The 25,204-nt window shown below is 39.8% G+C and overlaps 1 protein-coding gene across 8 annotated transcripts in view; it reads left to right on the plus strand.

Moving 5' to 3' along the window:
• The first annotated feature begins 300 nt into the window (after positions 1 to 300).
• Positions 301 to 25,204, plus strand: part of nfya (nuclear transcription factor Y subunit alpha) — a 30,500-nt gene continuing 5,596 nt past the window's right edge. For 2 of the 8 annotated variants that reach the window (XR_004415609.1, XM_033042846.1), the window contains exons 1-9: positions 301 to 443; positions 8,304 to 8,422; positions 10,633 to 10,773; positions 11,569 to 11,700; positions 15,058 to 15,160; positions 15,954 to 16,120; positions 17,054 to 17,227; positions 18,380 to 18,472; positions 19,679 to 19,723. Coding sequence is in view for 6 of the 8 variants with exons in the window: in XM_033042846.1 (XP_032898737.1) it covers positions 8,351 to 8,422; positions 10,633 to 10,773; positions 11,569 to 11,700; positions 15,058 to 15,160; positions 15,954 to 16,120; positions 17,054 to 17,227; positions 18,380 to 18,472; positions 19,679 to 19,699 (903 nt within the window). In the remaining 2 variants the exon portion in view is untranslated. Of the gene's footprint in view, positions 444 to 480; positions 588 to 8,303; positions 8,423 to 10,632; positions 10,774 to 11,568; positions 11,701 to 15,057; positions 15,161 to 15,953; positions 16,121 to 17,053; positions 17,228 to 18,379; positions 18,473 to 19,678; positions 19,724 to 25,204 lie in introns of those variants that run through there. The other 6 variants (XM_033042849.1, XM_033042845.1, XR_004415610.1 and 3 more) reach the window with 5 other exon arrangements.

Here is a 25,204-nt window from a genome sequence, read left to right on the forward strand (position 1 = left end):
TCTCCTCATAAATTTCGTTTTTACTATACAATACTCCACACTCTGGGATAAAACCACCTCCAGGTTAAATTCCATTTGGAATATTTTGGAGGACCAAGAGACCAAGAGACAAGAAAAAAAATGTTTGCCTTCCATTACCAAGATGGCAGAGCGCGGCTTCATGGAAGGGATCACGTGACGGCGCTGGTGGCCGTGCGGCGTAACCCGCGCCTGCGCACCAACTGCGGCTCCGGCCCGCCTCCCACACGCCGGGCCGGGGGGTGGCGCAGGCGCAGTGCGGCCCTCCCGCCCGGCGGGAGCTGGGCATGCGCAGCGGGCGAGAAGGTTGTTCGCGAAGGAGAAGGTTGTTTGCAGTTGGTCGCCATTTTGTGCTGCTGCGTTCCTATTCGCCGCCGGGGCATTGTGTTTAATACCGGAGCCAATCAGAGGGGCAAAAGCGCGGGGTAAGTCCGGCAAATTGCTGCCAACAGGCTGAGAGCTCGATTTGGTCAGGGAATGGGAATGAGTATGAGGTGTTTGTGTGTGTGGGGGGGAAAAAAAGGAGCCAGTTATGTGGCTGGGCAGACCCCTCAGGTTCGGATCGTGAGGTGGGTGGTGAGGGAGCGCGTTATATATCTTCCGATTTAGGAGAAGGCGACGAGAGAAAGGGTTGTGGGGTTTTTTTTGGCGCCAATTTGCAGCCTCCCCCCCCCCCTCTCCGTCCGTTCGCGGCGGTCAGTGTCTGTCTCCGGCCGCCTTTTACCTCACGGAATCCGCCTCGACGCCCGCCCATCGCCGACCCCCCGAAAAGTGCCGGGAGTTGGGGAGGGGGTCGGTAAAATGGCGGCCGCCCGGGATCGGGGAGCAAGAAGGAGGGGGGAGATTTGTCGACCAGACCCCAAAAAAAAGCCTTAAAGCCATGACTGCTGCTTGTATTTATTTATTTATTTATTTATTCTGTCAGGAGGTGAGACGTGTAAAGTGTTGCTCGAGTTAATTTTCTGTTTTGAAGGGACGGTGTGTATGTGACAGTTGTGGCGGGCGGGCTCTGCCTTACAGCCGTACAAAATTCTTAAGGGGTTGGACAGGCTAGATGCAGGAAGATTGTTCCCGATGTTGGGGAAGTCCAGAACAAGGGGTCACAGTTTAAGGATAAGAGGGAAATCTTTTAGGACCGAGATGAGGAAAACATTTTTCACACAGAGAGTGGTGAATCTGTGGAATTCTCTGCCACAGAAGGTAGTTGAGGCCAGTTCATTGGCTATATTTAAGAGGGAGTTAGATGTGGCCCTTGTGGCTAAAGGGATCAGGGGGTATGGAGAGAAGACGGGTACAGGATACTGAGTTGGATGATCAGCCATGATCATATTGAATGGCGGTGCAGGCTCGAAGGGCTGAATGGCCTACTCCTGCACCTATTTTTCTATGTTTCCCCTCTCTCATCAACTGTGTGTGTGAGCACTTTCACACTCGGTGCAGCTTGCTATTGAGGAGGATGGATCTGCAAATGCTGATTCAAACCGAAGACACACACACACACACACACACACACACACACCTGGAGCAACTCAGCGGGGTCAGGCAGCATCTCTGGAGAAAAGGAATGGGTGACGTTTCGGATTGAGAGTCAGGGGTGAGGGAATCCGATCCCTATTTGGTCTTGTTTGTGCGAGCTCTCCTGTTTTCAAAGAACACCTTGGTCTGACCATCCACCGCCTACCTCCACAGTGTCTCAGTCCCCTTGTCCGAGACCTGCAGAACGTTGTGACCACAATTATGTCAGCCACAGTCGTGTGAAGTGTCTGAATTTTTGGAAGTCTGACCAACTCAATTCTCCCACTCTCGGTACATATGGCAATTAAAATGTGTAGAAAGGGACTGCACACCAGCATTTTGATGAACGTTTGAAGGCACTGAGCCATTACTCCCTGGAGTTTAGAAGGATGAGGGGAATCTCACAAACTTACCAAATAGTGGAAGGCCTGGATTGAGTGAATGTGGAAAGGATGTTGCCACTAGTGGGAGAGTCTAGGAACAGAGGCCGTAGCCTCAGAATAAAAGGACGTACCTTTAGAAAGATGAGAAGAAAGATATAGTCAGAGGGTAGTGAATTTGGAATTCATTGCCACAGCCAGCTGTGGAGGCCAAGGCAATGGATATTTTTAAGGCAGAGATTGACAGATGCTTGATTAGTATGTCAGAGGATATGGGGAGAAGGTTGAGAGTGAAAGATAGATCAGCCATGATTGAATGGTGGAGTAGACCAGATGCTCCAAGTACTTTTAAAACGACCGAATTAGAAATCATGTCTGATGCACCTTGCTTATGGAGTTTTTTTCACTTATGTACCTTAATAAACGTTTTTAGCACAATTTTTTCCAATGTTTTTTATTTGCAATTACTGCCAAATAATTTTAATTGTATGTTCCAAGATACTAGATTTTGAAAATCTCAATAATGGAGCCGGTATTCATTCCTTATTGCCAGTACAATGCTGCATTATCAGAATTTGTACGGTTTTGATCCAGATCTTAAAGATTATATAACCAGAGTGTCATTGACTTGGCCTATCTTGGAATTATTGCAACAAACGCCTGAGCCATCTTGCATTTCACCTGGAAGTCCGAAATGAATTGTATTTGCAGGGCCATAATGTACATTTCTTAATATTGGTGCACTCAACATAACTCTGGCCCTAAATAGCCAACCTCCTATATCTGTGTCAATCTGTGCATAGATATTAGGTATGCAAAAAAATAAATGTCACTGCTGAGTTCAACCTGCCTCCATTGTGAAGAAAGAATGAGGTCATTTTGTTACAGAACATTCAATTCTGTTTATGTGTAGGAAAGAACTGCAGATGCTGGTTGAAATCAAAGGTAGACAAAAAATGGTGGAGTAACTCAGGACAGGCAGCATCTCGAGAGAAGGAATGGGTGACATTTCAGGTTGAGACCCTTCAAATCTGTTTAATCCCTATCCCTCATTGAAAACGCCTGTAGAAAACTATTTGGACCACAGGGTAATGGTCTGCATGAAGTGTACTTGAGGCCCTACAGGGGAAGGAGACTGAATTTTGTTGGAACCCTAACAAACTGATAAAGTGGAATGTCTTGTCATCGGAACTATAAAACAATAGGTGCAGGAGTAGGCCATTCGGCCCTTCGAGCCAGCACCGCCATTCAATGTGATCATGGCTGATCATCCACAATCAGTACCCCGTTCCTGCCTTCTCCCCATATCCCCTGATTCCGCTATCTTTAAGAGCCCTATCAAGCTCACTCTTGAAAGAATCCAGAGAACTGCCCTCTGAGGCAGAGAATTCCACAGACTCGCAACTCTGTGAAAAAGTGTTTCCTCTAATCTGTTCTAAATGGCTTTCCCCTTATTCTTAAACTGTGGCCCCTGGTTCTGGATTCTTTCTAGCTTGATGGTATCTTTCCTATAACAGCCTGACCAAAATTGAACACAATATTCCCAGGTATGGCCTCACCAGTGCAAAATATCTGGATAGGAAAAGTGTGGAAGGATATGGGCCAAATACGTGGGATTAGCATAGATGGGGCATCTTGGTCGGCATGGGCCAGTTGGGCTGAAGGGCCTATTTCTGTGTTGGAAGGAACTGCAGATGCTGGTGTATACCAAAGATACACAAAATGCTGGAGTAACTCAGTAGGTCAGGCAGCATCTCTGAATAAAAGGTGATGTTTCATGTCAGAACCCTTCATCAGACCTTTTTGTGCTGTATGACTGACTTTCAATGGATAGCCAGCACGATTACATCTGTTGTGATGGCAGTGGGTCCAGATCCTTTCAAAAGCATGAATTGATATGCATCATAACCAACCACTCCAAGCACTAAAGTACAATGCCACCAATAACAGTGACAGGTTGAAGCTATACCTGAGAATTCCAGCCAATTTCTTCGTGCAGGTCTTAAGAATGTGGCCTGGTTTACCGTGTCAGGGCTGGACACTTTTTCTGAAGGTTCATCCTCATGATGGATCTTCTGAAATCGTCCTGTAATCCAATGGTGGGGCACCAACTTTCTGCTATTTTAGCTGAAGAGGTTTAATGCTTCGCGACTAGAAATCTCTACCTAGCATAGGTTGGGCAACTCTTAATTTCAATTGAAGAAAATGGTTCCAAGGGAGATTGCTAATTACATTTTAATTAAATAAGAACCTAAAGAATATTTATTTGTCTTTGTTTTCTATTATTTTTTATATTTTAATTGAGAAAATATAAATTATTTTATACAATTAAGATTTACATTTAATAATAGCATAGAATTTCTAGTTATTTTTAAATGGCGATATTCATAAACATTCTCTTTGACATTTTTATCAGCTACTAAGCCTAGGGGTATGGATTTGCTGACTCAGCATTTTTGGGCACAAGACTTTTGATTTTTATTAGCAGGCAAGCATGTGCTAAGCAGAGTTTTCTCAGTCCAAAGCAGCTATTGGTTAGTGTCATTTGTGGACTTGGTCTCCAAATAGCTCCACTAACTAAGCCAGGTCAAAGGGAACAGTTCTGTGGGCTGTACATTGTGCATAATGCCTGTAGGACATTGGAAAAACAGTGATGAAAACTGACATTATGGATCTTTCCAGTCTTCATTGTTTAGTGTAATCATTATTAAACCACTGTTATATCAGTGTCATTCAATTATTGCATCTTTTGTCATCTTTTACGTGCAGTACAACTGCAGAGAGGTTATAGGCATCTGAATATTTTGATTTGTGACAAACATCCTTACAAATCAGTGTTGTATTTTTCTTTCATGCCTTCTTACTTGATGCTGAGAATTGGTTCTACAAACAAATGGCCCTAGTCTAGTTACACATTTTTCAGGGAATCATTACAAACAATACCCATCCTGTCATTACTAAGCACATACAATCTTGAATAATGAATAAAACATTATTTAATGAAGCAAATATACCCAAGCAATGTTTTATTTAGGCATTTGGGCTCCAGACTGTGTTGCAGCCTTGATCCAATCAGTCAAAAGGGCTGCATTTTAGAGTGATGAGTAATTAACTCTTAATCAACTCAACATTTCACCAAATGTGGTATTAGGAACCCAGGTTAAACTAAAATTAGTGAGAATCAAAAGGAATGCGCTATAATGGTTGGAGTCTTGGCTTGTGCAATGGAAGATGGTAGTGGTTGTTAGAGGTCAGTCATTTTATCCAGGGAGATTGGTGTAAGAGTTCCTGAGAATGTTTCCATTAATTGTCACCTTTAATTTTTCTATAATAAAGTTAGAAGTGCAGATGTTAGCTAATGTATAATTAAAATTCAATTCTATTTGCAATTCCTCAAAGCCATGCAGAAGAACCACCGATTGTCAACAACTTCGTGACTCTTATTGACTAGAAACATAATTGGACCGACCACTTAAGTACTGTGGCATCAAGATCGGGTTAGGTATCCTTTGTTGACTTGACATGCCTTGCAACTACTCAACGCCTTTCCAATATCTATGGCACAAGCCTGTGGATTGTGTGCAAAGCACACTCCCTTCACATCACCTTTGATAACCACTGCATTATGACTGGGTTATAGTTCACCATTTAAAAAAAACATAGATTGCTACATCAAAAAAAAGAGCTGTGGACTGACATTTGCTCTTGAGGAATTTATATGGAGTAGAAAAATATATAAATAAACAATTTTTATTTTTCTACTTATGATTCTTGACATTCTTAGAAAATTGTAATACGGATCAATATATAATATAGATAAATTAAGTTTAGTTTTGAGATACAGCAAGGAAACGGGCCCTTCGGCCCACTGTGTCCACGCCATACACTAACACTATCCTACACACACTAGGGACAATTAACTTACAAACGTGTACGTCTTTGGGATACGGGAGGAAACCGGAAATACATTGAAAACCCTTGCAGATCACAGGGAGAACGTACAAACTCTGTACATACACCACCCGTAGTCAAGATCAAACCCGGGTCTCTGATGCTGTAGGGCAACAACTACCACTGTGCCGTTCCATAATATATACTAAATATATAATAATACTAAGTAATCAGTAATACAAGGTAGCCAGACCATAATAGTGCAAAACCTGGGTCAAGAGTGCAACCAAAACAAAGACCGTAGCATATGAGGATAGACAATGCTGGAGTAACTCAGCGGGACAGGCAGCATCTCTGGAGAGAAGGAATGGGTGACGTTTCAGGTCGAGACTCTTCAGAATAGCATCAGCAGTTCCTTCCTACACCGTAGCATATAGTTGTTAGGGTTGTAATTAGAGTCATGCAGAGTTTGTGTCTAATGGTTAATGGAAATTGGGAAGAAGCGGCTATTGAACATACAAGTCACGGTTTTCAGGCTCCTGTACTTTCTCACCGATGATACTAGTGATATGAGTCCAGGGTGGTAAGGGTCATTGATAATATTAATGCCTCCTGTAGACCCCTTCGATGGTGGGGACGTCAATACCCCTAAGAAATGTCTACCAATTTCCGCAGCCTTCTTTGTTCCTCAGCTTTTTATTTACCGAACGGCCCCGTGATTCAACGAGTCGGCATGCTCTGTAGCATGCATCTGTAGAATCTTGTTTTCAGCATTGGACATTTTGCTACATTTAAATGGGTTATTTGTCTTGGAGAAGGCTTGCTTTTAAACAAACTTGGGAATAAACCAAGTAGCATGAAACGGCCTGGTTCTGCTTTAAATTAATTATAAAAGACCCAATTCAAGCTGTAATTTAGTTTGACAATCATTCAAAATGTCAATAGACAATAGGTGCAGGAATAGGCCATTCGGCCCTTCAAGCCAGCCCTTCAATATGATCATAGCTGATCATCCACAATCAGTACACCGTTCCAGCCTTCATGCCATATCCCCTGACCCCGCTATCTTTAAGAGCTCTATCTAACTATCTAAACTTCTATCTAAAAGTTTTTCCTCATCTCCGTTCCAAATGGCTTACCCCTTATTCTTAAACTGTGGCCCCTGGTTCTGGACTCCCTCAACATCGGGAACATGTTTCCTGCCTCTAGCGTGTCCAAACCTTTAATAATCTTCAGTTTCAATAAGATACCCTCTCATCCTTCTAAATTCCAGAATATACAAGCCCAGCCCAGCCGCTCCATTCTATCAACATATGACAGTCCCATCATCCTGGGAATTAACCTCGTGAATCTACGCTGCACTCCCTCAATAGCAAGAATGTCCTTCCTCAAATTTGGAGACCAAAACTGCACACAATAGTCCAGGTGTGGTCTCACTAGGGCCCTGTACAACTGCAGAAGGACCTCTTTGCTCCTATACTCAACTCCTCTTGTTATGAAGGCCAAAATGCCATTCGCTTTCTTCACTGCCTGCGGTACTTGGATGCTTGCTTTCAGTGACTGATGAACGAGGACCCCCAGATCTCTTTGTACTTCCCCTTTTCCCAACTTGACCATGCAGATAGTAATCTGCTTTCCTGTTTTGCCACCAAAGTGGATAACCTCACATTCATCCACATTAAACTGCATCTGTCATACATCTGCTCACCCGCCCAACCTGTCCAAGTCACCCTGCATCCTCCTCACAGTCCAGACTGCCACTCAACTTTGTGTCATCTCAAATTTGCTCATGTTATTTTTAATCCCTTCATTTAAATCATTAATGTATATTGTAAATAGCTGCGGTCCCAGCATCGAGCCTTGCGGTACCCCACTGGTCACTGACTGCCATTCTGAAAGGGACCCGTTTATCCCTACTCTTTGTTTCCTGTCTGCCAACCAATTTTCTATCCGTCAGTACCCTACCCCTAATACCATGTGCTCTAACTTTGCCCACTAATCTCCTATGTGGGACCTTGTCAAATGCTTTCTGAAAGTCCAGGTACACTACACTGGCACTCCCTTGTCCATTTTCCTAGTTACATCCTCAAAAAATTCCAGAAGATTAGTTAAGCATGATTTCACCTTCGTAAATCCATGCTGACTCGGACTGATCCTGTTATTGCTATCCAAATATGCCGCTATGTTATCTTTTGTAATTGACTCCAGCATCTTCCCCACCACCGATGTCAGGAAGAAGAAGTTAAAGGAATTTTTCATGGTTTCACCTTAAACTCTAACCGACAATTGATGCAATCTTGTCAATTTGTAGCTTGCATTTGTGAATATTTTACCTCGCTTGATCTGATAACCAATGTCTTTATTTGCCGTTTTTGTATTTGCACTGTTTGAAGTGTTTTTAAAAAACCCCCCAGTATATTTGAGTATCTTTTGGAATCATAATTGATGCTGAAAATTTACATAATTAATTAGTATTTCACTTTTGCTATACCTTTATAGGTTTTGCTTAATTCTCCAGAGAAACTGATTACTTATTCAAGTTAGCAATGGAACAGTACACAACAAATAACAGCAATTCCACTGAACAGATTGTGGTTCAGGGACAAATTCAGCAACAGGTAGGAATCATATGAGCCAAAAGCTTACATTTATTATTGCTTCCAATGTATATCATTTCAAATATTAACAATATTTTTAATTGCTGACAAGGACAGCCAAAATACAAATTTTACTCAATTAAAAGTGTTTAAAGGGTGGCCATTGGGTGATCGGTTTGTGGCCTTCAGTTAATGTTACTCTTCATCAGTCGATGTTCTAGAATGATCTTTTCCATAAATTCTACATAGCATCATAACCATTGGAATACTGTATGTATGTATGTATAGAACACAGTGCCTGTGCTGATCTGGCTTTGAGCAATAACATTTCAATCTATAACATAATTTGGTGCTCCTATAGTCTATAGGTTAGTTTCAATGGTTCAATGGTCCTTTATTGTCATGTGTACCGAGGTACAGTGAAATTTGATTTACCATAGTCATACCAAAAAAGTAACAAGATACAAGATACAAAACTACAAAAACATTAAACATAAACAGCCACCACAGTGGCGTGTGAGAATCTCTAGGGCACACAGCCATCAGTTCAATATCCGGGCAACACACATGCCCCTTCACCGTGATGTGACCAGAGTTGTACCGAACGCTGTCAATCGCTCTGCAGTCCCTGTCCGCCCAAACAGTCAGAAAGCCATCCACACTCGCACCAAACTCCAGGATGTTCTCATGGCGCAATGTCCCCATGAACACCGAGATCACTGCACTCACGGCAATCTCACCGAGTCCTCACCAGTGCAGGCAGCACGTCATCTTGTTTTTCGGTAACCTCATATTCTCCACTGTGATGGAAGGCGAATAAGTTTAACCTTCTTCCTCCGTTAGGGTGGTGTTCCAAATTTATGCTGAAAATCAGACATGCTGGCAACTGCCACTATCCGTCTGGTTCTTGTTTGTGGTTCCAGTTTAGCAATACTTGCTGGAATTCATCGGGTTATTCATTGAATCAGTCGTACATCTCAACATTGGGTAGTTTTGGCCCACCTCATCCCATGTTTACTCCCTGATGCCTTTTTACATTAATCTTGGTTCCATGCATTGGACCTTAATCCCTGTACGTTTCTACCTAAGTACATGCCAATTGCTTTTGACATTGTTACTGCATCTGCCTCTACAAACTCCTCTAGCAGTTCATTCCAATTAGCCACCACCCTAAGTGTGAAAACATCCTTCAGATATCCCTCTCCCATACTAAACCTGTGCAATCTAGTTTTAGACTCCCCTGCCTTGGAAAAAAGATTCTGACAATCTATCCTCATAATTTTATAAGCTTAAAAATTAGGTTTCAAACACAACCTATTCAAGCCCTTTCTAACTCCAAAGCTCTAATCAAGGAGACATCCTGGTGAATCTGTGCTGCACTTAATCTATTGATAACACAACCTTTCTGTGGTGTGTCACCCATAGTAAGCTATGAAATAGCACCCCACGGCACCTCTGTACATCATTACCCAAATGTCCTACCGGAATATAGACAATATTTGACTGTTAAAATGCATTACCTCATACTCATCTGGATTAAGTTCCATTTGCCATTACTCCACCCAATTTTCCAGCTGATCTGGTGTCCCACAGTATTCTTAGACAACCTACTTTATTATCGACAACCACCAATTTTCACATCATCTGTAAACTTATTAGTCAAACCTCTGACATTCTCATCCAAGTCATTAATACCATTCACAAACGGCAACGGTTTCAGCAACTATCCTGTTACAGACTTGTTACAGACTTTCGGTTAGAAAAACACCCATCTATCTACCACTCCCACAGCCTCCTATTGCCAAGCCAATTTTTCTTGCCAACACACGTCCGATCCTTCGTGTTTTATCCTTCTTGACCTGCCTACCATGTAGGACTTTGTCAGCCTTACTAAAGTCCATATATTCTATGTCTATTGTGCTGCCTTCATCAATTTTTAAACAAGGGCAGATTGAACTTGGTTCTTGCCAAGGATTCTGCCAACACTTAACTGAGTTATGTTTGTGCTTGAATAAAGAATGATTTTAAAGGACAGCTATTTCCTGTTATCCATCTGGAATCCAAACCTTTAAGAGAAAATTGCAAAAGAGAATATCTGAACAGTTTTTATTGGCTTAATCACTATGTTGAAAATGATTTGTACATTGCATAAATACAACTTTTTTGTGTCTTGTATGTTAACAATTTACCTATTTTTTTCATTTTACTCCCTGCAATTCTTATTGGTCTAGGGTCAGCCATTAATGGTCCAAGTCAGTGGTGGTCAACTAATTACATCCACTGGTCAGCCTATCATGGTTCAAGCTGTGCCTACAGGTCAAGGGCAAACAATTATGCAAGTTCCTGTCTCCGGAGGACAGGGTATACAACAGGTCAGCACATATTTCTGACTCATAAAATTTTATTTTTTTTCTTGAATATTTCCTTTTATTTAACAGTAACATTTCTGTTGACCTATAAATATTGCAAATAAATAGCCTGTGTCTATACTGAATAAGTTCTCAGCTTATGCACTTGGGTTCATAAAATGACCCTCAGCTTGAAATGCCCCCCACCCCTCACCAATGAAGTCCCCCCAAAATTATGAGGCTTAGACCGCATGAGGCGGCAAGTCTCAGCCTCATGGGGACTTTTGTGCCCGATCAGCGGGTCACATTTGTCCCCTGCAGCTACAGCTCAAAAACTCCAGCCTGACTGGAACCGGCAGATTTGTTCCCATATCAGACTTCAAATGCTGACATTGTGGCCGGTGTCTTGCGCCACCTCCCGCAACCTAGGCGGACTGTTCCGGTACCATTTGACTATTTAGATTTCTAGCAGTGCATGATGCGCAATAGACACAGGAGCGGTATAATCAGCGGGTTAGAGGTGTATTGTTGTATCATTATTATGTGACCACTGTTGGTCCAGCAAAACGGATGAACTAGCAAGGCCCTTGGAACAAAGGGTGCCAGAAAATTGGCGGTGGACCTGTAACTGAGTTAGGTATTCAATGTCAGATATTTGATAATAAGTTACATTTTCAGGACATCCTTGAGCTTCATCATGGTTGTAGAAATAGTAACTAGGTAGATTTGAGAAGAATCTTCTCAAAATACAAAATTATCTAACCCACAATCTATTGCTTCTTCATTTTATCATGTTACAAATATTTCTGTTATTTTTAGATTCAGCTTGTTCAACCAAGTCAGCTCCAGCTTCAAAGTGGGCAGGCTGTTCAAGTCCAAAACCAACAAGGTCAGGCACAGCAAATTATTATTCAACAGCCTCAGGCAGCTGTTACAGCAGGACAAACACAGGTATGTCATCTCAATGCTTTCAGAATGGAATTGGATGTATTGAAAAAAGGAAAATTGAAGAACTAATGGGAAAGATCAGGAGAGCAAGACCAATTTGATGAGATAGCAATGGAAAATCTGAAAGAAATACATTCAATTAATCAAATTACCTTTTCTAATTCCTAGCAATTTTATGTCCAATCTAGAAATGTGTAAAGGATTTAACTATTGCCCAGAGTAGAACCTAACATTGACAGCTTTTTTTTTTAAAGACTGTATGCATTAATAAATCTGGTCCATTCATGGGGAAAGAATGAAGTTTACTATCAAGTTTGATAAAATAATAATATGTATTCACAAATTCTGGATGCCCCAAGGACTGCTACTTAAATGATTTCTGAAGTGCAATTATCAATATGGTGTGGGAATTGTGGCTAGCAATTTTATGCACTACAGTGTTTAATAAATTGTAATCATTAACATAAAATCTGTTTTAATTATGCTGTATGGGAGATAGATATTGATCCAGATATACAGATGTGCTCCCATCTCTAAAATCGTGCGATTAGACCTTTTGTGTCCATATGAAATTTAATGTTGCATGTGAGTACAAAACAGTGGCACTGCTAATAGTGCAACTGTTTTACAACTCCAATCGGGTTTGATTCTGACCTCTGTTTCTTGCTCTGGAGCTTTCATGTTTTCCCAGTGATCATATGGATGACTCCTTGGTATTCCTGCTTCCTCTTGTGCCCTAAAGATGTGCCGATTGTCAGATGAAATTGCTATTGTAAATTGCCCCATGTAGATGTGTGATGGGAGAATTGGGCAGTGGGATGGGTTATATAGGCTGTGGGCCGAGCATCAAAAATGTGTCTAGAAATGGAATTTCGTGACCCAAGTCACCAAACTACATGAAACTTTCACATATTGTGTAAAAATAATAATATAAATCACCCCTGAAACTCGATATGAAGAAGACTTGCACATTTTTATTAAATTAGAGAAAAACCAGTTGGCCAATCACTCGCTTTGTTTCAGGCTAGCACACAAAATGGCTAAGGGGGCTTCACATATGCCTGTTTTACTGGAGATTCCGATTTGTTCTGTGGAATAAATGTCGTGGAAACTTGCAGCAGGTAATTGTATTTAGTGGGAAAATCATTAAAAAGGCTGAAGAAAATGCTGCGAAGTGGATTAAAGTGCAAGAAAGCCTTGAAAGCAAAGTCCCTGCTGAGGTCCTGGAACACAAAGATTTAGACAGCCAGGGACCAACTCTAACTAAAAGGTAAGATCTAAAGTCTGAATTTATGAAAATCTATCTGTATGGAGTTTAATTAATTTAATTGCACCCTTTTATAATGTGAATAAATTCATTCATTCATTCATTCACTTACTTCATTCATTCATGAAATTGAGGGCCTAAACTACATGTATCCATAAGACAGTCAATTATGGCGAACGCGGAGCCGCGGATCATCTCCACGGGCGGGGGGGGGGGGGGGGGGAGGGAGGCTGTACATAGTGCGGTCTATAGCGGCCGTTATCAGACCCCCGACAACGGGGAAAAAACAGTGGGATATCTGACCATTTCTCACTGCAATGGAAGCCTATAAATAGCAATCGATATCCCTCCGTTTTCCCCCCGTTGTCGGCGGTCTGATAACGGCCGCTATAGACGGCACTATGTACAGCCTCCCTCCCCCCCCCCCCCGCCCGCCCGCGGAGATGATCCGCGGCTCCGAGTTCGCGAATCGGCCGCTTATTAATTGAGACCGTGGCTTCACTTTACCGCGAGTACCTATGTCCCGCGATCGGAGCACTTTTCCCCGGTAAGTTTTCGCAGGCAGCTCCGAGATTAGCTGTTAAAGACTTATTACTCTACAACAGGCTGGCATTAGTGACAATGTTTAATTTACTGTGTTTTGGATACATATAGTTTAGGCCCTCAATTTCATGAATGAATGAAGTAAGTGAATGAATGAATGAATTTATTCACATTATAAAAGGGTGCAATTAAATTAATTAAACTCCATACAAATAGATTTTCATAAATTCAGACTTTAGATCTTACCTTTTAGTTAGAGTTGGTCCTTGGCTGTCTAAATCTTTGTGTTCCAGGACCTCTGCAAGGACTTTGCTTTCAAGGCTTTCTTGCACTTTAATCCACCGCAGCACTTTCTTCAGCCTTTTTAATGCTTTTCCCACTAAATACAATTACCTGCTGCAAGTTTCCACGACATTTATTCCACAGAACAACAAATCGGAATCTCCAGTAAAACATGCATCTGTGAAGCCCCCTCAGCCATTTTGTGTGCTAGCCTGAAGCAAAGCGCGTGATTGGCCAACTGGCAGACAAATCAATGTTAAACGTGCTTTGATTGGACTAAAAATTACCCGAAAATTTTTTAATGGGAAATTCCCTTCACAACAGCACACATTTTTGTCACTGCCGTGGAATTTGAACTTGCAGCCTTCTGATTTATGGGTAATTGTATTACCACTGAAGCACAATTGAACCTGGGACCTAAAAAAAACTATTTAAAATATTTATTTGTATATTTCTAAAATTACCACTTTTCCATGAAAATAGTAATTGCACTTCAAGCTCAGTTACTTGTATGTGAAACAGTTTGTGTTGGTTTTCAGATAAATATATTAGGTACTAATTGAGGTAGTCAGTGCTACGATTTCAACATAGATAAAGCTAATGTATTCTTGGCAACTTTCAAACATCTAAATATATCAGACTTGTCCTTTTAACAAGTCCTGACGGGAGAGGGGTTGCTGCCGGTACAAGGTGCTTGCCAGAACCTCGTATGCTTTCTCAATCCATTTATCTCAATGAACAAATGTTATCACTTTGTAGTCAAGATCAATGAATTACGCAGCTGAAATACGTGATCTAATAACTTCTTGGTTTTCTAATGTTTATTATGAGTTATTTTTAACCTGGAGAAGTGCATGTTAAAACCTTTATTTCATTTTTAGCTAGAGAGAGAAATTATTTATGGATAGTGACAAAGAATAGCTTAAAAATCCTTAATTCATAAACATCCTTTGAGGCTGCATCAGGAGAAATTCTCTTAACTTAGTTTCGGGCTTTGCAATGATTCAGTACCTGTCCACAACAATTGTCTACACCGTGTATCTTTTTAAACAGATCCAACTCGTCATCATTTCTGTAACAGATAGTGATAAAGCTATAAAAAATAAAACTGAATATCAATCCTTGCATGATAGAAAAGATCCTCGAGCTATCTGAAATATTTTCTTATTGTATATATGAACTTATATACTGCTAACTGTGAATACACATCTAACTGTTTTACTCAGGATAAGGGCAATACAAGATTTTTTTTCTCTGTAACTAAATAGAGTCAACAGCAAATAGTCCAAGGACAACAAGTGGCTCAGACTGCAGAAGGACAGACAATTGTCTATCAGCCGGTTAATGCAGATGGCACCATACTCCAACAAGGTGAAAAAAATAATAAAAGTTGAAAGTGAATGGTGGGGGTGACAGAGTTGCATTGGAACATGTTGCATTTACTGCCTGCACAACAGAGTAATGGGAATTTGTTTAATTTAAAATAGTGGGAGCTACAACATTTTGTCGTTCCTGTAATTCTCATTTGAAGTAGCACCAGCATCTAAATTAAAAATATAAAAATTCAAGCTTTAAAGCGGTAAACATTAATATTCACTGCAGAATATTTGAATCTTGCTTTACATTTCAGCAAAAATATTTGCTTTCCGTCTCAATCCTCTTCTTTATTGGGCCACAGTGCAGCACTATTTTCCAGCCAATTTGACAAGCAACCTTTTATTTGTGAGTGCTCTGCTAATTTGATCCCACAGAACCTAAATGTGGTAAAGTCCCACCTTGTCATTAATGTGTCCAAACACTGTACCATCACAAATAGACATACTCATTGAACGCAGACTGAGGCAGTACACGGTTCACAGCAAGGTTAATGTACCTGTTTGTAAACTAAATATTTCAAAGTGTGACCATTTTGCTTTGGAAAGATCTGTATTTTGCATTAATTTTAAAAATAATGTTTCTAAATTATGTTGATTAGAGTAAGATTATTTTAATCCACAGGCTTTTAAAGTTGTGTGTTATTTTCTTAAAGTGAAGGAATTAATCTTATTCCTTTCATTTATCTCTTCTCTCTTTGTTCTGTCATGTCACTCTTGATCCTCTGTTTACACTTTGCCCTCTTTCTCTTGTCTCCTTTTTTGTCTTGTCTCTGTGTTATGTGCTAAAGTTGCAGTCCCTGTTACAGGCATGATCACCATACCTGCTGCCAGTCTAGCTGGGGCCCAAATTGTCCAGACTGGAGCCAGCACAAGCACCACAAATAGCAACCAGGGCACTGTAACGGTAACACTACCAGTCACTGGAAGTATGGTCAATGCAGGCGGTATGGTAATGGTAAGTTTAATTTGAAGAAACATTCTGAATAAATCATAGCTGAAGTGCTTACCGAATTTTTATTATACAAATTATAACCAGCACTGCTGGTCATAAGATGAAGCAAAAAAACAAATTGTTGAAGGAACTCACCGAGTCATGCACTAACTCTGGAAGCAGAGGAATAGTCGACATTTCGGGTCGGCACCCTGCATCAGGACTGTCCTGACCCACTGAGTTGCTCCTGCAACTTTGTTTATTGGTCCAGATTCCAGCTTTTATAGTCCCTAGTGTTTCCATTTAAGATAAGATGAATGAGTTTTTTACTCTAAAGGCAGATTTATTTTGAATCAATAAATCAGTCACATTTCTATATAGTGATAAAGATAATGGTGTGATAAAGTTATTATACATATTTGAACATGGATTCCTTTCTGTGGTTCTCTAGTTTGATCCAGTTGCTAGGCAATGAATTTTATTATTTTACCCATTCTGCTTTGCCTGTGCAGTAATATAATATTTTTAAATTAATATATCTTTTATATAAGCATATGCTATTTTTAAACTATAACAGATTTTAGATGAACACAAAGTTAACAATAGTTTCTTATTTCATAAAGACAAGAACATATTTTGAATGAGGCTTTTTAACAATCATTTGGTTTAAGATATACACGTTTTTAATTATATAGCACAAATTCTGAATTGGCGAGCGATACAAGACCATTACTCTGGTTGAAACTCAACAGCAATAATTTGTTGCTGATTCCCATCTTCACCTGATACTGCCTATATGGAATGAGTTGAAAATTAAAACTATGATAAAATACATTTGTTTGTTATTAAGCTGTGCAAGAAAAAATATATACATGATGCAAAATTAACATCTGTACAGGAGAGCAAGCTATCTTATCAATCTTTCCACTGGCTGTTTTTTAATAATAATTCATGCAGATGGTACCAGGGGCGAGCACAGTTCCAGCTATGCAGAGAATTCCCTTGCCAGGCGCAGAACTACTGGAAGAAGAACCGCTATATGTAAATGCTAAACAGTATCATCGAATCTTGAAAAGAAGACAGGCAAGAGCCAAGTTAGAAGCAGAAGGCAGAATTCCAAAAGAAAGGAGGGTAAGTTATAAAGGATAATGTAATTTGCTTTCCTGATATGAATAATATTTCTCCAGAAATTAAATTACCTTTGAGGTGCATAGATTATATCGCAAATATTCTGAACTTCTGACTAACATCTTGTACGGTTGTAACAGTATATCGTGACTCTTGTTGTCATTGCCCAGACCAATGAAGGCAAGCGTATCAAACACTTTCTTCACCGTCCATTTACCGGTGTCACCACTATGCCAGGAAAGTTGAACCAGCAAACTATGTTCTTATACCCAGTTCTCTCTGTTCTACAATACTCTGCAGGTCCCTGCTATTTGCTGTGTATGTCCTGACCTGTTTTAACCTACTAAAAGTTAATATGTCCCATTCCCGGAATGGCGGGACTGTCATATGCTGAGAGAATGGAGCGGCTGGGCGTGTACACTCTGGAATTTAGAAGGATGAGAGGGGATCTTATTGAAACATATAAGATTATTAATGGTTTGGACATGCTAGAGGCAGGAAACATGTTCCCGAAGTTGGGGCAGTCCAGAACCATGGGCCACAGTTTAAGAATAAGGGGTAAATCTTTTAGAACGGAGATGAGGAAACACTTTTTCACACAGATAGTTGTGAGTCTGTGGAATTCTCTGCCTCAGAGGGCAGTGGAAGCTGGTTCTCTGGATACTTTCAAGAGAGTTAGATAGGGCTCTTAAAGATAACGGAGTCAGGGGATATGGGGAGAAGGCAGGAACGGGGTACGGATTGTGGATGTTCAGCCATGATCACATTGAATGGCGATGCTGGCTCGAATGGCTTACTCCTGCACCTATTGTCTATAAAATGCAAGTTCGATTCCAATTTCCAAACCTTTCCCCACTTTTCCACTTGATCTAGATCCTGTAGTAATCTTAAATAACTTTCTTCATTGTCACCTGGACTTATCAAAAAATGGTCTTGGATATGTATTTGACACATTTGCTTCACCCATCGTGGGTAATTTCTCTCTTCCCTATTGCAATACTAGTTCAGCTAGTTATATCTTGATACTAGTTATATAATAGTTATATAATACTAGTTATATCTTGATATTTGAACTTTAAAGAAATGAAGAAATGTCGATTGCCCCTTGTTTGAAGGCTCTCATCAACTTGGAAATGTCGTTCATTAATTTTACAGAAGTATCTCCATGAGTCTCGTCATCGTCATGCAATGCAGCGAAAGCGTGGAGAAGGTGGCCGTTTTTTCTCTCCCAAGGAGGGTGATGAGATGGTACGTTATGTTTTTCCATTTATTACTGTTCTAAAACAAAGATTTTTACTCTTCAGCACCTTTCCTGGTTCGTCAAATCAAAGAATGCATAAAGGTTATGATGCCTTGCTCGTTATAATTATCTGTGAGATAACAATGCTGTGTTTATTATTTAAGTGTCTTATGACCATTTGGGCTGTGCAAGTTATGTCTAATTTAGAGTTATTTCCACTGTTCCGAAATTATAAATTCAGTTCTAGTTCCCTGGTACTTTTTAAACGTCTCTTATTTTTGTAAGAAATAATCTATACCAACCAGCAGAGGAGTAAACCTTTCCAGTTGGCATGTTTCAGTTATATTCATTCTAATTGAACCAGTTCTAATTCTAAAGTTTCAAGGATCATGGCTAGAAAGCTAGATTTAAGAATTACATTCAGATTTCATGAGTTGGGTATGTTGCCATTTATAGCTATTGCTATCTATCACTGGGGCAGCATTTCTGTAAAGTGTGTCATCACTTGTACCGTATTGGGATTTTGAGAGTATTTTATCAAACTGAAAGATTTCTAAATTATTTAAACATATCTTTTCTAATTAACAATATTACATTTTTTTAATCAATGCTGCAACTGTGATAACAAATAATTAAATGTCTTATTGTAAACGGGTAACGACATCAAATGTTTCAGTAAGAATTCATGTATAAATCTATACCTTAAAGGATGTCCTTCCGTAATAGACTTCTTAAAAAAATGTTGGGTTTGTTCAGTTTTCGATCGGCAAGATTATCCACAAAGCAGTAACTTTTCTCCAGCGTCAGAAAAAGAATGCTGTTCTTCTGTGTATCTGAAAAATGATGAATTTAAGATGTTTTGTTTAAAGATATTCAAGACTCGAAGGAGGAGAGAGTGGCAAACAGTTTTTAAAGTTGATCATTGTGTTGTAATGGTGATATTATATAAGCCTAGCTTGAAGTTGTATATTAACAATTCATGCTCTTTTTATTTGGCAATCAATATGTCCTCTATTCTCCCTGACTTCGACCTACACGTAAAAGGAAAATAAATTGCATGTTCTATCAAAAATAATAACTGACGATAACAGAAGTATACAGCAGCTCCGTCAACATCTGAAGAATAGATAGGTAACATTTCTGATCAAGTCCCAGCATCAGAATTGGTTTTTTTAAACAATTAAACATTTTGATACTTTTTTCTTTTTATAAAGGTCATCTCAGTCAGGCTGTGAAAAAGGCGTTAAGACAGAAAGAAGGTGAGTAAAATAGTAGGGAGTGTAGTGATATAAATAGAGAAAATGGTTGGAAAATAATGGAGACAACCTTTCTGAAATAAGACATTTAATTGGAAGGCTAAGCTTGATTGGAGTACTGTTGTAGAACAGCAATTATTGGCTCAGTGAGGTGCAGAAACTTCACGGGCTGAGATTGCTGTGACAATGGCACAACAAAATCAGATGTACAAAACATTAGGAGAATTAGATCAAGGAGTTGGCCAATCTGCTTTTGGCATTGGCAGTACAAAGTAAGTTGCAAATGGTGTGCCAGATTTGTGAAAGTTTAGAACTGTGGTAGGTAATGTGGGACAAAAGGATTGGAAAGGTAGCCTCAGATATTGACTTGTAAAGTGTAGTTAGAACAGGGTAATGAAAAAGTAAATTGAGGTCAATGTGCCTCTGGAAAAGTGAGTAGTCAGATTGCGTGCTTTGATGGTAGAATATTATTGTATTTGGTGGAAGCCAAACAAATAAGTAAAGTGGCAAATTGAGCCAGATGGGATATTATAGTTGCCATTGTGCTTGCAGGTATGTATTAGGAGACAGGAGAAGGGATTGATATGATCAAGCAGCCTTTTGTCACAATAAGCGGAAAACCTTGGTAGAGGACAAAAGTTTTGGCCGCTTAAGAAATTAGATAGAAGGTAGTCACAGAGAAAAGGCAGAAGATGAAAAAAACAAACTAATTTAAATTGATAGACAAGTATAGCTCAGGAACAAGGCAGTTGATCCATTGAGGGTGCTTGATGAATTTCTATTGTGCGATGAACATAAATCAAAATTCCATCAGGAGCGGGACAGATAATTCTAGGTTGGATGTTTCAGAGGCGAATGATCGATGGAAATGAGAACTGCTTTTCATGATTTTCTGCAGAGGGAATGAGAGTAGAAGATGGATATAATTCAATTTTCACCATCAGAAAACAAAGATTGTTGAAAGGGAATGGAATAACCAGTTTTCAAACTACCATAGAAAAGGAAATCCATAACTAGAATCCTTGTGGGGATTGATAATTAATGCTTTGACATTGGGAAGATAGGATTGGCTCGAAATTAGGCCACTTAAGTAGTGTGAGATCTGTATCTTTCATTCTGGGTCCTGGTTTGTTTGATCCATAACCTTTGGAACACCCTTAACACGCTCACTGGCTTTCAACGAACTGAAAATCTGAATGCTGTTGTCAGGGTTTTTATTGGTCTTTGAGTGACAGCGTAGGCTACTATTGTATTTAATATAAAGCTTACATAGCATCTGTGAAGCTTGTTTATACATTACATCCTGAGACAAGGCCCTTCATTTTCACATTACACAATAAGCTGATAGCCAGACAATCTGATACTCTACATCCCATCAGCCATGCTGCTGATGTACAGTAGCTAACTCTTTACCCCATCCTTCAATTTACAGATATGATTGCCAGGCGATTGTCCTTTATGACATTTCTCCCCCTCCTGACCCCAGATTTAACCTGATTTATTTTGCACATTTCATGTTAGTGGAACAAAGGATATACTTATAGAACCAATTGATATTCCTAGTGGCACCCATCCCCACAACATGTATTTTTGGCCTCTCTGCTTCAACCTTGGAGTGTTAATGAAATTCTAGGCACCATTTAAGGTAATAAATGAGAAACTAGGTAATAGAAGGTAGATAGTTGATGTAAGATGTTGGTAACTAGATGATCAATTTGTATAGAATGGAATAATTTTTATTTTTTGTTATATTGATAATGAGAACATTAGACGAATATGTGGGCAGAGACTGAGCAAACAAAGCAACATTTGCTAGAATGGTTTGGGGCCATGAGTGACTTGCATTGTATAGATAAACTAGGAAACGGGATTTTCTTTGGTCTGAGGAAGTTAATGGGATTTTAATAGATTCGCTCGAAGTTATGGAAGACTTTGATCATCCTAAATTATTCCAATTCTCTTCCAAGTGCCAGTAAATCCTATTCCAATCTTCCCCAATAGCTTTCCTACCACTGATGTGAAACTCACAGCCTATAATTTCTTGGATTATCTCTTCTTCGCTTCTTCAACAAATGAAAGACATTGGCTACTCTCCAGTCCTCCAAGACCTCACCTGTAGTTAGATGAGATCTTCGTCAAGGCCCTTGCAATCTCCTCCCTTACCTTTCAATAACTCAATAGATCTCATCAGGCCTTGTGGATTTATTTACCTTGATGCTTTTCAAGAGAAACAATACTATCTGCTTCTTGATCTCAAACTGTCCTAGCATATTAGTATGCCCCACACTGATCTCACTATCATCCATCTCCTTCTCCTTAGCAAATTACTCATTTAGTATGTTGCCTACATCCTTTGACTCCAAGCAAAAATGCCCTCCTTTATCCTTGAGTGATCCTACCCTCCCTCGAGTTGGCCTGTAGAGGTGGTAGCTGCAATGAGAATGATGCTAACATGAAATTGGTTAAAATTCATGGTTAAAAGTTTGGTGATTAGTAATAAGCTTTTATGATCAGTGGGCAGGTGCTATTAACCTGCACGGGAAGGTAGACGCTCCCGCCCCCCACGAGTCTCGGGTAGATGGTGCTCGTCAGCCTGGGAAGGCAGTCCATCTAGGAGAGGACAAACTCTGATTTAAAATCTCTATTGCCTTGTGGCCATTTCCAGTCATGGAAAAGGCTCCTGGAGTAAACCTCAAGAAAATCCGGAGTCGGAGCCCCTAAGGCAGTTTGTTGTTGTCTACAACCTCGCTCTGGCAGCTCCTGCGACGGCGCTGGTGCCAAACTGTAACGGCCCTGCTGTTCCTTTGGATCGATCAGCGACGTGGAGAGGGGGGACGTGCTGCATGGGCAACAGCCTGTCCTCCATATGACATCGCCTAGGCTTGCATCCGACCACACATCATCGTAAGCGACGCTGCTGTAGCCGAGGTTTGGAGCAAGCAGCCAACAACTAGGATGCATCACCCATGGTCAGTAATGACCGAGGGGGGCCTACGAATAAGCTTAGATTTCAGGCAGAGATGAGAAGAGGGGAGAGATAATTGATATTAAATCTCAAGTTCTTGCGTCTTTTTGCAAATTCTTATTTTTTAGCTTTTATTATAATTTTGACATGAAAAATTATTTTTCCCTAAGAGTTAATACTGTTTTTATAGTTATTTTGTCTTGTTGCTCTTGTTAAATTAGATTAGATAGCTAAATTAGATTGGATCACTAAATTTAATGACTAAATGCCCTTTGATGGAGCATGCTATTTAACTGTTGTGTGGTAGCAATAGTTACTGTGAAGTTGAAATGCATAACTTTGAGCCAGTAAATTTGTTTATCCAGGAATTTTTTTCTTAATCTAGTTTGTTATGGTATGATGTCAGTTAAGAATGTGACTTCTCACGTTGGAATAGCTGCTTTATATGAAAACGACATGTGATGGGCTCTGGTTACATATTGAATAGATTCCCTGTTTTCTCAAGTGATGCCTAGTTTATTAGAGAATGCCTCATTTTTCTATATGTAAAACTCCTTTGTTCTGTAAAGGACTAGGCACAACTCCTAATAAACATTACTGGCTCAAGTTTTGCACATGCAGAATAAATTCTGAACATTTTATCTGCTTCTTTCAGTGCAAAATAAAATTGGCCATTTTAAGATATCCAAAGTGAAGGTCTTGCTAACTTGCGTACTACAGTCATACATTTGAGACTTCTTCATTTGTTCCGGGCCACATTATCTTTGTCATAAAGTTAAACTTTTTGGTGATTAGTCTAGTCCTACTTCCAGAAACTGGATTTGTTTTAATGAAAATAATATATTTGAAAATCCAAGCTGAATTGTTCATGAGGGTGAAGCCAAAACTATTATGAAGATCACATGCATGATTAAAAATATTAGTTTTGTAAGTTTTGGGTCAAGGGCTAGAAACAATGTCTCAGAACTTGTTGAGTGCAGTTCTGTAGCTTCATAAGGCAAACTATGTGAGCAGGTCCCACCCATGTGGCAGCTAACAAAAAGCTTTGACATCTTACAAAGCTGCCACTGCAGCGTTGGTATCTATCAAATCCTTTAAGGGTGCTGAATATCCCTTAAACTATTAAAGTATGTTTATTTTAATTGATTAATAAGTAAAACTTACAAAAATTAAACACTACCTAAGTTATTGAACTCATTGGAGCAGACACAAGAGTCCACCGAGGATTTGCCATCAGAGCTCAACTAGCAAGTCTGGGACTTTCTTTTCAAGTCAAGTCGTATTTGTTGTCATATGCACAAGTGGGGTGAGTTACAGGTAGAATGAAAATCTTGGAGGAACTCAGCGGGTCAGGTAGCATCTTGGAGATTACATTTTTGGGATGGGATTCCTTGTTCCGACTTTGGAATCTGAAGAAGGATCCAGAGGCAAAAGGTCGTCTGTCCATTCCCTCTACAAATGCTGCCTGGCTTGCTGAGTTCCTCCAGCATTTTATCTTTGCTTAAGATTCTAGCATCTGCAGTTTGTGTCTACAATGAAAATCTTGCTTGCAGCAGCCTGACTGCACCTAGACTCAAACAAACAAGAACATAAATTCAGCAGTGAAAAGAAAAACATGGCAAAAAGCAAGACATTATTGCAAAAACACAATTATAAAACAAGTTTGTGGTAGCGGAAGAGGTGGTCAGTAGTCTTTTGTTACCGAGGTAGGATTGGGGTGTGGAGGTCTGTTCAAAAACGTCATGGTTATAGGACTGTAGCTGTCATCAACCTGGCGGCCTACATTTCCCAGCAAATTCTGGTTCAATATGAACAGGTAGAAGCCCCTTCAAGTGAGAGAGCATAGCTTGAGCTACTCTTAGGGAATTGGGCAGGGCAACAGATTCAAGTAACAATGGCCAACACTTTGTAACCAGCACCACAGTTCTATTAACTTTATAATAGTTACGGATAAGGACAGGGCTTGTCCACAAATTAATGTTCTAAAATAGGGCACAGTCAACTTTGATTATATTAGACAGAAACATGTAAAAGTTGCACTTTTTAGAAAATTATTTTGAGAAACTTGAATTATTAGTTTATTAGAATAAGTGGAGTAAATAAATGATAAGTGTAGAGCGACTGCCATCAAGTCTTAAAAGTACTTCATATTTAAATCATACAGCCAGTGTTTGTGTGGTAATATTATTCTATCCTTGCTGTTTTATTTATTTGGATCAGAGCATAAGTCCTGTACATGTCCTTGAATGTATATAGTTCTAGGTAAAATTAGAAACTGATTAAAATTAGATAATCAACAATATTTGATGAATAAGTTAATGCTAGGGAATAAAAAGACACGGTCAGAGAGCTAAACAAACAAAGCATTATATTCTCATAACTACTGGGAAACACATGACTGGCACAAGCTACTTTTTCCACTCAGCATACCAAACCAAATGAATGTGTGACTTCCTCAAACTGATAACACATGACGGCTCTGGACATCAAACGTTTTTCTGTATTGCTATTGTGGAGAA

The sequence above is a fragment of the Amblyraja radiata genome, chromosome 24 (genome assembly GCF_010909765.2).
Source record: "Amblyraja radiata isolate CabotCenter1 chromosome 24, sAmbRad1.1.pri, whole genome shotgun sequence".
Lineage (NCBI taxonomy): Eukaryota > Metazoa > Chordata > Chondrichthyes > Rajiformes > Rajidae > Amblyraja > Amblyraja radiata.